Below are 17,056 nucleotides of genomic sequence, written 5' to 3'. Positions count from 1 at the left end.
AAAGTCTTTCTCAGGTCTGCATCCTCTTAACAATTGTATGTATTGAGCTGTACTGTACTGTACCCATTCTGCAATCTGTTAATAAACGTTTCAATCAATCAATCAATCAATCAATAGTCGATAAACATCCAGATAGTTTATTGCGTGCGGCAGAGTCCAAAGACTGTTCAGCATGTTATGTTTACATGTGAAACATACAAAGTAGAGCAAGAGCGACTATTTAAAATAATTAGCTGATATGGGTATTTCTTCTTTTGATTTTAAAATCTTTGTTTTGTCGGGGCAAGACCCACCAAGCTTTTGACAGGTGCATTGGTATTTTCTTCATAATACTGCTGAACTGACTACTATAGAACGGTGGAGGGCAGTAAATACGCCATAGCGTCCAGACTGCCGGAAATGTATTAGAAGAAAAATAATAAGAAGAAGAAGGGTACAGGCGGTTCGAAGGCGGGTTCTTTCAACACAAATCGAGAGAGGAAGCTTCCCCTGCATTATATGTACATTCTTCGTGTGAATAAAAAGCGCTTAAAATGTAATTTCTATGTTTTATGAAGTTGTCACTAAGGACGAAAGTCTTCAGTACTTTATTTTTGTTTAAGTCCGCCATGCTTTAGCCGGAGAGCCGGCCAATACTAATGTTCTCGGTGTAGCAGCTGTGAGTTTCTGCGGGCTGCCTGGCTAAGGAAGTGTCGGCTAGCTACCCAGCGTTAGCCGCGATAGCTTGCTCTGGTTTCGCGCATTTCCAGTCCGCTCAACGACCGCTCTCACTACTAAACAACGTTCCCCCCCGTGTACGGAAAGACAACAGACTACAAAGAGCTGGACAATGCCATTTGACCTGGACAAACATCTTCTGAGATGAAGATAAGTTCTAGCCGGCTAGTTTTTGTAAGCCCTGCTCTTTTGTTTCGACAAAGAAAGGACCTGTTTTCCCCCTCCTCCCCACATTTCTGATACTCGTGGGACTCCACCACCGGTCTAATGGCTCCCCAGAAGCACGGTTCCTCTGGCGGGGGGCACGTCGGCTCGGGTCCAGTGGGTTACGTTTCTGGAGGAAAAGCCAACGGCGGGGTGTTACAGTACCAGCCGTCTGCAGCCAAGAAGCCCAAGATGGAACTAGTGCAAGCCGACCACGAGCTCTTCCTGCAGGCCTTCGAGAGTGAGTTGCTGTCATCAACTTTTCAACATCAACATTTACGTTAAGCTTCTGAGTTCAAGTTCACTGAGCTCTGAAAAGTATCGAACCAGACCAGTCGATTTTAGTTAATCAAATGGCAGGTGATTGTCATTATATGACAACCGTGGCCAATGTCAATGAGCTGGGAACTCTACTAGGCTAAAGTCTCAATGGTCTAGTTGTGGAGAAATTCATACCATATTAAGTGACTATACATTTTCAGTTTAATAGTGGTTAACAAAGTTCTGTCTGCTTCTTGTCAAAGTTAACGTCAGCTTTTTTGTATGTACAGCTGAATGCTATCTGGCAGCATTGTTTTCAACTATTATTCGAGATTACACCACGTAGTCAAAGTCTCCACAACCGACATACACATTTGTGTACAACAGACAGAAAACCTACTTAAATCAAGTTGAATCTACTGTTAGCCACGTGCTGCCAGGGCATGTGCCGTTGTATGCTATGAGCTGCGTATTGATATCTAGGCTCATCCGGTGTATGTAGCATAGACCCACCAAGCACACGTTACCATCGCTTAATTATCGACAAAGTCATCCTTTCACATTTAATTCAATATCGCCTAACAACTCTTAAGTGTATGAACAGCTATTTAGTTATGTACTTCAACTTATATATAGGTTACAGTGCATATACTGATGGAATGCAGGGAAAATGTCACCAGTGTGTCAAATAGCAAGCAGAGGCTTAAAGGTGAACTATATATAGTACTGTAACTTATGCTGATATAACTCCATGTCTTTTTGCAGAACCGACCCAAATCTACAGATTCCTCCGCACTAGGAACTTGATAGCAGTAAGTGTTGCCTTTCCTGTACAGTTACATCATCTGACAATATGAGAGGCAATATTTATAACGCAGTCACAGCATTGTAATAGTGTTATAACGCTTGTTTGTTTACTTTTCAGCCCATATTCTTGCACAGGACACTCACCTACATGTCCCACAGAAATTCAAGAACAAATGCCAACAGGTAAACAAACACACAAGGAGGTTGTTGACTAGAATCAGATCTGTGTTATGATTATTGAATAGAATAGAAATACTTTATTCATCCCAAGGGAAATTTGGCACTACGAATCGCTCACAGCAAACAGTAGACATTTAGACACAAACAAAAGTCACAAATAAGAATTAAATAAGCTAAGAATAAAATGATTATCTAGTGATATTCATCATGATTAGGGATTGCTGGATATACCGCTTTTAATTTCTGATACCATCCTCGGCCATGAGTATCTGCTGATACCAATATGATACTATTTTCCCATCTTAAATAACTACTAGGCCGTTAAGCCATTAGTATGGATGATTTTAGCAATGTAAAAAAATCATTGGGCTCAAATTGAAACAAAATTATCTACTCTCCTAAAAGAAGAAATATACATAGCACACAGCATGACTCAGTTATACAATACTGCTGCTGCTTTTTATTTATTCAAACTTGTTCTGCACACAGTACAACGTTTTGCAGCATTCAAACATTCAATCAAATTTGGCATGTTGCTCAATGTGTAGATATAAGCATAAGGGTGATAGTTCAAGCAAGATTTCTCAATGGACCATATTGGATTATAACTTTTATTTCTTTCTGATGTCCGATCCAGTGTGTTTCATGTCTGGTTTGTGGGAGAATATGGCTTCTTTATTTTTGTGCGCTTCACCTCTTCCTGGGCATCTGGTTATTGTGTGACAGGATGATGCATGGTCGTTTATAGGCTTTTGTTGTGGCTCTCTGTGCAAATAGGCTAAAGAGCCTAATAAGACTATATTCATTGTGTGTGTGGAGTGCATGCATGACATGTATTTGTGCATAATGTGTTTTTCTTCTAATGATATAAGTAAGATGAACATGTGGAGCCCTGGGAGTGTGGGGTTAGCACTGAGTACTGTTGGATCGCAGTAGTGTAGCATGGATCAGCCCAACTGTAGCTTGTGAAACTAACTGTTATCTGAAGTGAGACCTAACCGGCATAGCGCCTCAGTTAGAGAGAGCAGTGCCTGGCTGCTCTAGGCGGGGGCTGGCTCAGTCAATTAGAGAGAGAGAGCAGTGCCTGGCTGCTCTAGCTGGGGGCAGGCTTAGGCCCCGTTTAGACGGAAACGCTAGCAGGTGAATCCGCAAAAATATTTTTACGGATGTGCCTTTCGTTTATACGGAAACTGCGTTTTTACGGGGTGAAACCGCAAAAAAGTGAGACTACCTTCCAGGGTGGAATTCCTAGAAACGCAAAAGCTTTGCGCTTTCGTCTAAACTGTCAAACCGTATAAATCTGTTAAAACGATGACAAAAGGGTTGTCACGGCTCTGGTCGCGCGTACTGCTTACGTCACATGTAGCAGGTATGCGCCAGTAGCCGAGACGTAAACAAAGCAAGTATGTCTGACAATATCAACGGAGATCACCTGAAGGCTACATTGGCAGTACTTTTAACCCTTTCACTGCCACACGACAGAAGGTTAACCCTTTACTATCACACAACCGGTGTTCTGCAAAATCCTACTCCCTGCAGAATTCTACTGCCGAGCGCTCCTCCGGCTGTCGTGTGGCAGTGAAAGGGTTAAATACACAAGAATCTGTTCCGCGGCGTGAGTGGACCCACTGTCTGTGAGTGACTCTGCTTTGGTGCAATCACATTCCCCATCCACAGTCTGCGAATCAGAGGCAGAGTAGGGCGGGTCTTCACAGCACGTCATGTGACATATGCGCCAATCGTGTGACAGTGGGGCTCCGTCGTCTCGAGTCGTTACAGCGTCGTCTGCACGCAGAATTCCATCCCAATACGCTCGTCTAAACGTAAAATTAAAAGTGAAACCGCAAGATGACTTTTGCGGTTTCTGTTCACAAAACGCTGGTCTAAACGGGGCCTTAGTTAGTTAGAGAGAGCAGTGCCTGTGTGCTCTAGGTGGGGGCAGGCTCAGTTAGTTAGAGAGAGCAGTGCCTGTCTGCTCTAGGTGGGGACTGGCTCAGTCAATTAGAGAGAGAGCAGTGCCTGGCTGCTCTAGGTGGGGGCAGGCTCAGTTAGTTAGAGCATAATCGACGACGTCGATCATAAAAACTCGTAGACGCTAGGGGTGGGAATCACCAGTTTAATCACGATACGATACGATATCGATTCTTTGGACAACGATACGATATTATCCGATATCACACAGTCTGTCACGGTACGATACGATTCGATTCAGGTGCCTGCGATCGATATGAGACTATATTATGTGCCCATTTAATACAATCGGTAACATTTAAATCAACAAAAAAAAAGGCAATGGAAATATCATGACATTTTTATTTTTGAGCTCTTCCAGACATTTAAATGAAAAACAATCTATTGTTTTTAATACAAATAGACCTCCTGTTCACTGTTTTTGGTTCGTTTTTCTTTTTTTTCTCTATTAACACTTTGACTGCCATGAAACGTGTTTTGACGTCATTGCGGGCCATGCTCAAGTTGCCGGAGGACGCTGTACAGTGTCCTTATATCAATATTTCAAAAATCTGCGATCGGATTCATATGTCCCCTCCGCTGGCCTGAGATCCACCAGCAGGACCCACTGAGCTCTCTGGCGGTTCAGGAGCGCCATCTGGTGGCCGATTGGCGCAATCGCTTTAACAGGAAGTGGCATAGAGGTTGTGCTAGACGTCCGTAGTACTTCCGGGCGCTCGCTATAGGTCCCATGACTCTGGCTCGTCACGCTACACAGTGATCGATTGCCAATAACTCGATAAACAACATGATTTGGACGTATATACCATTATACAAGCTGGAGATGGACCGGGTAAATTTACATCCCATAATAATGATAAGATTTCAACTCTACGATGATCGCCCAACGGCGCGCGGAGACTGGGGTGAGTTTCAGCGTGTAACGTTACCGTCTTCGATACTAACTGCTATTATCAACATTTGACCCACATTAGATGATTGGTATAACGCTGCCCACGGAATTATAAACGCCCCCTAGCCCATCCGGTCAACATCAGATGACGTGTAGTAACTTCTAGAAGTACGTCTAGTTGGAATTTTTTATATCGCGCTGATTGCCATAAAACTGTATTGCATCATCAATATAATGCATTTGGGGCTATAGATCACGTTCTGGAGAAAGCTGCAGAAAGAGATGAAAACATACTTATACATTAGACCATACTTTACTATGAATATGTGAATGAAAAAGTTTAACGTTGCTACACAATGAACAATACATATAGGACTTTGAATGGGCCCTAATAATGGCAATGTAGCAATAGAATTTAAAAAGTTATAGCACTGCAAAGAAGGGGTACTTCTCCATAGACAAATAGAGCCGGCAACCTATGGTATATCATGAATTTAACCCAAGGCAACCAAAGTGTTAATATCCTATTCACTGTCACAGAGCTGTATTTTGGCTGGAAAAGCATATTGGGAGTCCCATGGTGCAGTACCGGCCAGATCCTGTTAGTGGGGCTATCCCAAGAATGCACCCTACCAGTCCCCACTTCTCTCTGCCTATGTCTGGGTTAGCTTGTTAGCTCACGCTAACGTAACGTTATCTTCGATCTTTAACGCGATGTGGGCATAATGGAGTGACGAGGATTGCAAAGCAGGTTAGATGCATTGGACCCGTTGTGGAATAAAACAGCACGGACATGTTTTGGGTCACAGAATAGGCACACTAGTCTTGCTCTAGTGACGCTCTAGACGCTACTGCTGTTGATGTTAAACGGAGTTTGAGTTTCACAACACTGGGCGCGGGGCGATGCCGTCGCCGGATTTTCAAAATAAGAGTATCGCAATATGAATCGATCTTTTTACGTGGCATCGATCCTATTTGATTATTGATAATAGATCGATATATCGATCTGGATCGATGTATCGTCCCACCCCTAGTAGACGCAGACTTCTTGCGTCGATTAGTCGTTTAAAAAAAATAAAATAAAAAATTATTATTATTATTATATATATTTTTTGCACTACCTATCTTTGTGAAAGTGGCTTCTCAGCTCTGGTCCAGCTGAAGACTTCTTAGCTTAACATAACAGACCGACAGTAAGTTTGGGGGAACTAATGGGATAACTGGGGATGTTGTTTGGTCCTGACAAGAGTCTCAAAGTCTGGGATGATGGTAGACAAAGCAACTCTGAGGTCATGCTTAATGTCCAATCTGTTCTTCTGCTCTGTCTTCAGCTGGACCAGAGCTAAGAAGCCACTTTCACAAAGATAGGTAGTGCAAAAAAAAAAAAAAACTATAAAAAAAATAATTTTTTTTTAATATATATTTTTTTCGATTAGTCGACTAATCGAAAAAATAATCGACAGATTAGTCGACTACCAAAATAATCATTAGTTGCAGCCCTACCTGCCACTGCTCTGAAATTAAATGTCCTATTAGGAGAACAATTTAACACGCACTGTGTTCTGTGTTAACACATTGTGCGCCAAAAACGTGTATACTCGTTATTGCCCGCCATGCGTTGTGCGCCAACAACGAATAAACTCGTTTTTGGGATCAATATTAAATTTTTTCGCCATGGCATTCATAATTCATCCAGCCTCCCTCCGCTGCTGCAGCTGGACCCTGTCTGATATTGCAATGCCTCAATACCGCCGCCTGGTGGATGTCGGGTGAGTTACACTCCAAGCCAAACCGGAAGTGGCGCTCGGTGCATTGAGGAAATTCCTCCGGCAGTAATATCTTGTAGCATGGATCTAGATACACACTTGAGTGCATTGGGATCGCTTTCGAAACGCAATAATCAATATGATTTCCGGCGTTTATTGCGTCATACAAACGGGAAATGGATCTAGCAGATCGACGTCAAATAATTGGAATATTTTTCCTCCAGTGTCATCGGCGACCGGTAAGAGGAATCTAACGTTATTTTCAGCCCGATTGTTTATTCATTTCACGACAATCCATCTGATCAACGTATCAACCCTACTGACGATCAAGGAATTATAAACGACCCCCCCCCCCTTTCCTTCACGCATGATGAAGCATAATGTATACCGATCATATACATTTGAATTTTTTAATATAGCGTGTATAGGAAAGAAACGCCAATCGATAATCTATCATATGCGTTAGGGCCTATAACTAGCGTTTTAGGAATTACTGCAGAAAACCTTAAAAACATACTTATATTCACGACGGTATTAACACGACAATGTATGAATGAAAAAATATAACGTTCCCACATCCGGAACGATAGATACCCGATGTTGAATGGGCCATAGTAATGTCGATTTAGCTATACTATTTAAAAAGTTATAGCCCTGCAAAGAAGGTAAACATCTCCATAGGGTTACAGCCAGGGGAGGAAACTAACTTTTTGGCTTACCAGCCAACTGGCGAGTATCTGATTTTTTTTACCAGCCAAACAGATTTTTTACCAGAAAAAAAAAACGCTAATTGTGATAATTACTTCTTTGTATGTCAAGCCGCGTCAATGTTGTGTATGCATCTGGGTAGGCACACTGTGCCTTTAAGACAGCACGGTGGTCTTACGACAGTGCTGTGAAGTACCGTCAAGTGTTGTGGTAACGTCAGTTCGGTTGGTGTGCTGTTGTGCACAGTGCACTGGTTGAGCTAGCCCCTTTCGTGACTGCGATGTGCAAGCCAGGGGCTTTTGAGCATGAAATAAAATGTCTAACCTTACGTCGTAGTCCGGTGCTTTTTTGGAAACATTATAGTCATAACAGATACACCTAGCTGGCTGCTTTGAGCACACGGGGCTAACGTTAGCTAGCAAGCAGCTATAGCTAAAACGCTAACTAGAAGCTAACCACTGTATACAGTTCCAGTAGACTAACATTACACCTCTGTGATTTAAATGTGTCCTTAGTAACTTATACTCGAGGGTTGTACTAGGGTTGGATGCAGTTCCCCGTTGGTCAGTCTGTGAGTCTGTTTTCCATCTTCTGCTGTGTTTAACTTTATCTGTTTGCGAGTGCTCCTGATGGCTAGCCTAGTACCGCGGGACTTTTATTATTATATGTCCGCGGGTTGGCCAGTACTGCGCAAACATTTATTAAACATTATATGTCTGCGGGTGGTCTTGTGCAGTGCTCTCGTGGCACTGTCAACTAAAGCGAACACTCAGAAGACGCGCACCGTTTGCCAGTGCAGTGATTGCAGAATGTTTAATTTTTTTGTATACTCGCCAGCAGGGGAGGAAACTAACTTTTTGGCTTACCAGCCAACTGGCGGGTATCTGATTTTTTTTACCAGCCAAACGTAAAAAATACTAGCATTTGGCCAGTAAAGTGGCTGGTTACAGCACTGGCAGACTGGGCCCAAGGATGGGTACAATGCATGGCGGACAATGTGTTAAAAGGCCCAAATATATTCCACACAAAGGTACTTGGCATTTTTGTTTCAGCCAGGGAATGGCCCAGTGATCTAAAAAATGGTCTGTCTCTATGAGCTACTTAAAATGAGATTTTTCCGTTGCCGTCTTGTGGTGCCACCTCGTTCATATTGTAATCAGACCGGCTGTATGTCCCACTCTACATGCTAGTTTTCTACCCTTCAGGTGTGTCACAATATTTTCCTCTGCCACATGCAGACACTCCCTATTAGGGCTGTATCCTGTATGCAATCTATACAGTGTTTGCCTCTGCTGAATTAGGACTGCGGCTGCTATGAACTACTAGACTATTACATTTAAAACTTTTTTTTAATAATTTCTTTTGGGCTGTGGGGGTGCTTAATGTAAAAGTCTGACCTGAGGAAAAGGCTGCAGGGAGCCCATCTGGCCGCTTGTATGCGTCTCAGCATCAATGGGCCCCCTACCAGTGAATTCCCCTACCAAAGAGCCCTGGAGCTTTTCTTTCTTCTTACTTCTTAGGTGTAAAGTACTGTTGTAGTGTTATGATTTGTGTATGTTAGAGAGTTAGTATGTTATTATTATCTATTAAATCATCTATATCTATGTTTAATACAAATAGTGTACAAGTGTTGAGGCATATCATTAATCTTGACATTTACTTTGATTACAACTACACTGCAATTTTTTTTATCTTATCAAGTGAACATATCTTGTATTTGGTACAATAAGTCTATTGAGTAGAATTATCTTGAATTATCTTATCCCACTGGCAGATAATTTAGTTTTTTTTTCTTCTGATTTTGGTAAATTTAATCTTGTTTTAAGAAAACAAGATGCACATTTTCTTAAAAAAAGATTAAATTGACAAATCAAGAAAAAAAATGAGAAATTATCTGTGGAATAAGATAATTCAAGATAATTCTACTCAATATTGGACTTATTGTACCAAATACAAGATATTTTCACTTGATAAGATTTCTTCTTTTTTTGCCGTGTACAAATATGCAGCTACCTGGGCCTCCAGAGCACTTCTAGTGTCAGCAGACACACTAAAAACATCTTAGCAAATTCACACGCACATGACTCCATGAACATGAATAATCTCGAACAATTCTAAGGTAGTTTTAAGTTATTTCAGAGTGCACGCAGCACAGCACCGCTGTTGAATTTTTTTCAGGGGAAACACTGCTATAGGAGTAGGCTTTCAAATAATACTATTGAGTGACGTTGTGATGGTGTGAGGGATGTTGTTTTGGTGGATTACCTCTGCAGTGAGCTGTCATGGCATTTTACAAATTAAAGGGGGTGTGGGTTAGACTGTCAAGTACATGAGACCATGAGTACAAGTTTATAGAACAGTAGGGCTGTCTTAAATGCTTCGAAGCTTCGAACGTTCGATTCGATGGCACAAGCTTCAAACATAAAAAAAAAAAATCGAAGTTAAAAAAAAAAAAATCAAAAAATTTCAAAAGAAAATTTTAATTTTTTTTTTTTTTACTTCGATTTGTGTGTGTGTGTGTGAACTACCCATCCCAGTTAGGACAGCCGAATCCCGTCAAATCTTTCGCCGTCGACTAAAGACTCACTTCTTCAACCATTATCTGAAATGATAAAAAAAAATAAAAAAAAAAATCTAACCGTGACTAACCTTACTGTCATGCACTTGTCCTAATAAACTAACCTACACTGTAACACGCAACACTTTGATGAACATTGTTACTCAGCTGATAGAGTTGTACCCTTCTTGCTGTCTTGTCGTACAGAACTTGTAAGTCGCTTTGGATAAAAGCGTCAGCTAAATGACTAAATGTGTGTGTGTGTGTGTCAGGGTTTCCGTTAGAATTTTTTTGATAGGCCTATAAAGAATGACATCATCAAGGCATTTATAATATTTTAACTTAAAACTATGCTACTTTTGCGTATATACAGTCATTAATATATTCCAAATAAAATAAGTCCCTCGAGACTGCGTGCTGCTGCCGACTTGAGGTGTCGGTGGGCAGTCTGCCCGACATTAATAAACAGCAGTCTGTTATAATCACATTTTTATGAGCTAACGAATTCCGTTATATTGGACATTTGTATTAATTATATCAAGCGAAGAACTGAGAAATTTGGCAGAGAGACGGCAACATTATCGTGGGTTTGCGCCGTGATGTATATCTCCACCTCCCAACGACTTGGTGCTGCTCATAATGTCCGGTGAAAATAATTCCCTCTAAGCACAATTAGATTATTTGAATTGTATTAAAATAGGCTAAAATTAAATAGCCTATGCGATGAACGAAACAATCATTACATTTGTCGTTGCTTCACCAAGCAGCCGGTCAATGACATCCTGTGTCAGCGAGCTGGCAGCTGATATATTTACGTGAAGCATGGAGCACTGGAGCAGGCAGAGCAGAGCAGCGGTGTCAGCAGCGCCCCCACCCAACAGCTGAATTGCCAATGGCTGAATTGGAGTACTGCACCCTGCCAAGCCATGCTTCACGTAAATATATCAGCTGCCAGCTCGCTGACACAGGATGTCATTGACCGGCTGCTTGGTGAAGCAACGACAAATGTAATGATTGTTTCGTTCATCGCATAGGCTATTTAATTTTAGCCTATTTTAATACAATTCAAATAATCTAATTGTGTTTAGAGGGAATTATTTTCACCGGACATTATGACCGGAGAGATTAGATTTGTCGGACTTCAACAGATTTTGCCGGTCAAAAACCGGTAATTACCGGCTAACGGAAACGCTGGTGTGTGTGTGTGTGTGTGTGTGTGTAGGTGTGTGTGTAGGTGTGTGTGTGTGTGTGTGTGCGCGCACCTTGTAGAATTCCACACATAAGAAAGAAAGATACTGGGATGAATAAACAAAATAGGAAATAAAATGTAGAAATGCATGCAATACATAAATAAATATGAATCTCCATATATGAAATATAACATTTAGATAAGGTGCTACTGAGATGTTTTGGTGAGTTCTTTGTTTTTTTGTGGAAGTTGCCCTTCTTAAAAATGCATGAACATTCACTGATAATTGGTCTGTAGTGGAGTCTACAAGGTCTACATTGCCGGACCATGTAGAATCCGGACCTTGTAGACTGACATAATTCTGTGCATAGTTTAGTCTACACAGGCCATATTTCAAATAATCAAAATCTTACTTCATTCATCTTAAACATTCTTGATTTGGGGGATTGGTAGTTCCCATGAAATCTGAAGTTGTTCAAACGACAACAGCGATCCACCTTGAATTAAATCACACAGCCGAGTGAAACCTTGTTGGATGCGTCAGTCACGAAAGGGGCTACTTAATTCATTAATCCAACCCACTTTATTTATAGAGCACATTTAAAAACAACAACGTTTACGAAAGTGCTGTACAAGTCCCACAACATAATATAATTTTTTTTTTTTTTTTTTTTTTTTTTTTTCTCTCGAAGCTTCGAATTAAAATCGAAGCTCGGCCCCGAAGCTTCGATTGCCAAAAAAAGCTTCGAAGGTCAGCCCTATAGAACAGACATGCCGGCTAGCAAGCTACACGTCCCGGCAGCGTGAATATTTTAGGCAACCAACTTGTGTTTAGCGTTTCTCTGATTGGCCACTACGCCCATGTGACCGCGGCAGCGCGAGAGAGCTGCAGCGCGGAAATAGGCTGTCTATTGCCTCGCGCTGCAGCGCGGAAATAGGCTGTCTATTGCCATTCTCTAAGACAAACTCTAACCTTAACCAGCTCCTTAACAGCGCCTAAACTTAACCCTTCTAACCTTAACCAACTCCGAAACAATGCCTAACCATAACCATAACCAACTCCGAAACAATATTGCCATTCTCTAAGACAAACTCTAACCTTAACCAGCTCCTTAACAGCGCCTAAACTTAACCCTTCTAACCTTAACCAACTCCGAAACAATGCCTAACCTTAACCATAACCATAACCAACTCCGAAAGAATATTGCCATTCTCTAAGACAAACTCTAACCTTAACCAGCTCCTTAACACTTTGGCTGCCGGAAAACGCCTAAACACGTCATTCCAAGTTGCCGAAGACGCCTTACAGCGTCTTTAATATCAATATTTCAAAAATCTGGGATCGGATTCATATGTCCCCTCCGCTGGCCTGAGATCCACCAGGAGGACCCACTGAGCTCTCTGGCGGTTCAGGAGCGCCATCTGGTGGCCGATCGGCGCAATCGCTTAACAGGAAGTGCCGTAGAGGTTGTGCTGGACGGCCGTATTACTTCCGGGCACTCGCTAATAGGTCCCGGGACTCGATCTCGACACACTACATAGCGATCGATTGCCAATAACTCGATAAACAACATGATTTGGACGTATATACCATTATACAAGCTGGAGATGGACCGGGTAAATCTACATCCCATAATGATAAAATGTCTACTCTACGATGATCGCCCAACGGCGCGCGGAGACTGGGGTGAGTTTTAGCGTGTAAAGTTACCGTCTTCGATACTAACTGCTATTATCAACATTTGACCCACATTAGATGATTGGTATAACGCTGCCCACGGAATTATAAACGCCCCCTAGCCCATCCGGTCAACATCAGATGACGTGTAGTAACTTCTAGAAGTACGTCTAGTTGGAATTTTTTATATCGCGCTGATTGCCATAAAACTGTATTGCATCATCAATATAATGTATTTGGGGCTATAGATCACGTTCTGGAGAAAGCTGCAGAAAGAGATGAAAACATACTTATACATTAGACTAGGGCTGGGCGATATGGCCTAAATATGATATCACGATATTTTCTGACCTTTCGGCGATACACGATACGCATCACAATGTTTTTCTTTTTTTCCCCAAACAATTCATTATGAGGCTTACCAAGACAGTATTTGAGTTTGCAAGCTAACATTAAAGACAAAATAAAATACCCATGCATTTAGCATTTTTATATTATATATTAGATTTAGATTATTGGATTATTAGATTATATATTGCATATATTTAGCAATGAGATATTATATGATTTAGATATGAAATATGATGAATTGAAAATGGGGGACCCTGATGTAAACAAGACGAAAGTCTTTCTCTGGTCTGCATCCTCCAGTCCACTGTTGACTGTTGTTGTATTGAGCTGTACTGTATTGTACCCATGCTGCAATCTGTTAATAACGTTTTCATTCATTCAGTCGGAAAACAGAATCATTTTGATTGACAGTCGCGTCTGCCAATTACGTCACATCGCTTGCACCCGCCCTGCTGTTCTTAGCACCAATCGGCAAGCGCGTATTCATTTTTTACTTCCGCCATTGGAGAGCTCAATGACAACAACAATGGCAGCGGTAGCTCGCCGCGACCGACGTTTAGCTTTTAGCTCCGCAGAAGGACTAAACGACTGGAGGCATAATGATTTTACTGCAACGGATGTTATAATAAAAGCCTTTCCATACATCTGTCTGATTGAAAACTTTATTAACAGACCGCAGAATGGGCACAACTGAGTCAGCACGGGCTGAGATATGAACGACTAATGCTTGCTATATCTAGGTTGACCTCGGTCGTTGCTATGTAAATACGCTGATGTTATTGAAAGTGTAACTATATAACGTTAATGCCACAAAACGAATGCCTTTGTTATCATAAGTAGTAACTTTTGATGCAGTAGTGTGTGTGTGGGGCGGCGCTGTTCAAAAGTGTCAACGTGTGGACCAGATTGACGCGACACAAGCCTCTTGGGCAAAACATCACGATATCCACGATACGTTTAAAAAGTGTATCGTTAATGAACTGTACCCGATATTTATATAATATCGTCATATCGCCCAGCCCTACATTAGACCATACTTTACTATGAATATGTGAATGAAAAAGTTTAACGTTGCTACACAATGAACAATACATATAGGACTTTGAATGGGCCCTAATAATGGCAATGTAGCAATAGAATTTAAAAAGTTATAGCCCTGCAAAGAAGGGGACTTTCTCTATAGACAAATAGAGCCGGCAACCTACGGTTGATAATGAATTTAACCCATGGCAGCCAAAGTGTGCGCCTAAACTTAACCCTTCTAACCTTAACCAACTCTGAAACAATGCCTAACCTTAACCAACTCCGAAACAATGCTTAAAGTTAACATGCCTAAACTTAACCGGCGAAAGAATGCACGTTAAAAAAAAAAAGTTTTTTTTTTTTTTTTTTTTTACAGGAATCGAACTTGTCACCAACGGACCGCAGGATCCACAGCAAGGCGGCACTACCAATTGAGCTAGTTCTCGATGTTAAAAAAGGAGGGATTACTGCTACATAATGCTGCCGCGACAGAGCTCCGCGGCAGAGCTGCCGCTCCGCTCTGCTGCTGCCATGTCGCCGCGGGGGTGTGGCTAGACGCAAGTTGGCCGTGGCTAGACACAAGTTGGTTGCCTTTAATATTTAGGCGTCCCGGCATGTTGATACGATAGTAGCCCCTTTAGCTGCACTCGGTGCATCACAGTCACGAAACGGGCTACCACGATAGCTATTAGCTAACTAGCGTTAACGTTGCAGGCTCGGACACCTTATGACTACTACTGTTGTCGTGTCCGTGAGTTCCCTGGCAGAATACTTGTGAGGACGGGGGTGTGCAGGGAGGAGAGAGCCATTTTGAATCGGGCATTCGTGCTGGCTGGCGGGCTGCACGTCACGGCATGTTGATGGGCATGAACCGGTTGGGATTCGAGTGGACGCGGCCCCGCTCGGTGCATCAGTCGCGAAACGGGCTGCCACGATAGCTGTGGGCTAACTGGCGTTGACGTTGCAAGCTCAGGCACCTTATGACTACTGCTGTTGTCGTGTCCATGGGTTCCCTGGCAGAGTACTTGTGAGGACAGAGGTGTGCAGGGAGGGGAGAGCCATTTTGGATCGGGCATTGTTGGGAGTTTCGAGAGTGCTGGCTACCAAGCTAAGCTAAGCTACGTTAGCTGGCTTAGCTACTAACGTTATATACACTATGTACAACGACACAATGATTTACATTATTACAAATATGGTAACGTGGTTGTGGCGTTTACAAATGGTGGTTAGCTTTAGAGATGAATGGCTATGATCACGGAGCAATAGTGTTAGGTGAAATAGATATTTTCATTCATCACTCCTCGGCTAGTAGTAACAAGGCTCTCTGCTTCCTGCCTGTGACTCTCAGAGCCCCTCGCGGCCCTGCACCTCATGTGACGTCAGCATTAAGATGACACACGCACGTTATTGAACCATGGATTCAAATATGCATGTGCGTGGAGCTTGTGGTTTGGTCGACAAAATGTTTGATAAAAACGCTAAAACTGGGTCAATTTCGATACATTTTTTTCCCCTCGTCCTGAAAGTCACCGTTGCCCTAGTCGCATTGTTTATTGAACAAAAATACAACCTGCAAGTTGGCCTTTAACATAACAGACCGACAGTAAGTTTGGGGGAACTAATGGGATGACTGGGGTTGCAACAAAAGTGCAACTAGGGCTAAAAACACAATGAAATAAAATAATAATAATAAATAATATATCCTTCTTAGCAGACTTCTTAGCTTAACATCCCAGGGAACTAATGGGATAACTGGGGATGTTGTTTGCTCCTGACAAGAGTCTCAAAGTCTGGGGTGATGGTATACAAAGCAACTCTGAGGTCATGCTCAATGTCCAATCTGTTCCTCTGCTTTGTCTTCAGCTGGAACAGAGCTGAGAAGCCACTTTCACAAAGATAGGTAGTGCAAAAAAGTATATTAAAAAAAAATATATATATATTTTATGACTCATCGACACAAAAATTCTACGTCAAGTTTTTATGATCGACGTCGTCGATTATGTCGACTAATCGTTGCAGCCCTAATACACAGTAATACTTCAGTGTGAAGTGACCAGATGTGAGTGGCAGCCTTTCTTAGCAGCTCCCACCTCCCTCTACTTTACCCCCTATTTACTTATTTTGTGTGATTCTACTTTTTATTAATTAGGTGTCTAACTGACTACGTTGCTTTACGCCAAGTTAATGCAAATAGTTAACAACTTCTATGAAGTTAGCCAGCTCGAAGTTAGCTGAGTTAGGCAAGTTAGGTCGAGTCTAGCTAACAACAACACCGGTGGGCTAGTGTACTTGCGTGAAGCGCTCCTCTGCTTTCAAGACAGAGTTGCAGCGCCACCGAGGAATCTACCAGCCGACATAAGGATACGCAGACGGGGGAAAAGAGATGGCACGATCGTGAGGGACAGGAGAAATGATAACAGGAGATTTAAGCCTTACCTGCCCTCTTTCATTATGGGGAACGTGCAATCGCTGGCCAACAAGACGGACAAGCTCTCAGCCCTGGTGAACAACCAACGTGAGTACAAGGAGGCTAGCCTACTGTGCTTTACAGAATACTGGCTGAATGATAACATCCCGGACAGTATAATCGAACAAGAGGGCTTTACGGTGGTGCGCGCCGACAGGGGTAAACGAAGCGGCAAGAGGAGAGGTGGAGGGCTTGTTGTCCTTGTTAACTCCAGCTGGTGCCAGTGACCCTGGGCACATCAACACTTTGATCGCCATGGTTAAATTCATAATTTACCATCCCTCG

The 17,056-nt window shown here is 42.3% G+C and overlaps 1 protein-coding gene across 1 annotated transcript in view; it reads left to right on the top strand.

Moving 5' to 3' along the window:
• Positions 1 to 472: 472 nt before the first annotated feature.
• suz12a (SUZ12 polycomb repressive complex 2 subunit a) overlaps positions 473 to 17,056 on the top strand; it is a 95,196-nt gene continuing 78,612 nt past the window's right edge. The window contains exons 1-3 of the mRNA XM_084329977.1: positions 473 to 1,162; positions 1,948 to 1,994; positions 2,108 to 2,172. Coding sequence (XP_084186103.1) covers positions 985 to 1,162; positions 1,948 to 1,994; positions 2,108 to 2,172 — 290 coding nt within the window. The 5' untranslated portion in view covers positions 473 to 984. The remainder of the gene's footprint in view (positions 1,163 to 1,947; positions 1,995 to 2,107; positions 2,173 to 17,056) is intronic.

This window comes from Notolepis coatsorum (genome assembly GCF_963971535.1).
Source record: "Notolepis coatsorum genome assembly, chromosome: 14".
NCBI classification, from domain to species: Eukaryota; Metazoa; Chordata; class Actinopteri; order Aulopiformes; family Paralepididae; genus Notolepis; species Notolepis coatsorum.
Note: the sequence above shows the minus strand (reverse complement) of the source record. Positions and strands in the feature narration are given on the sequence as shown.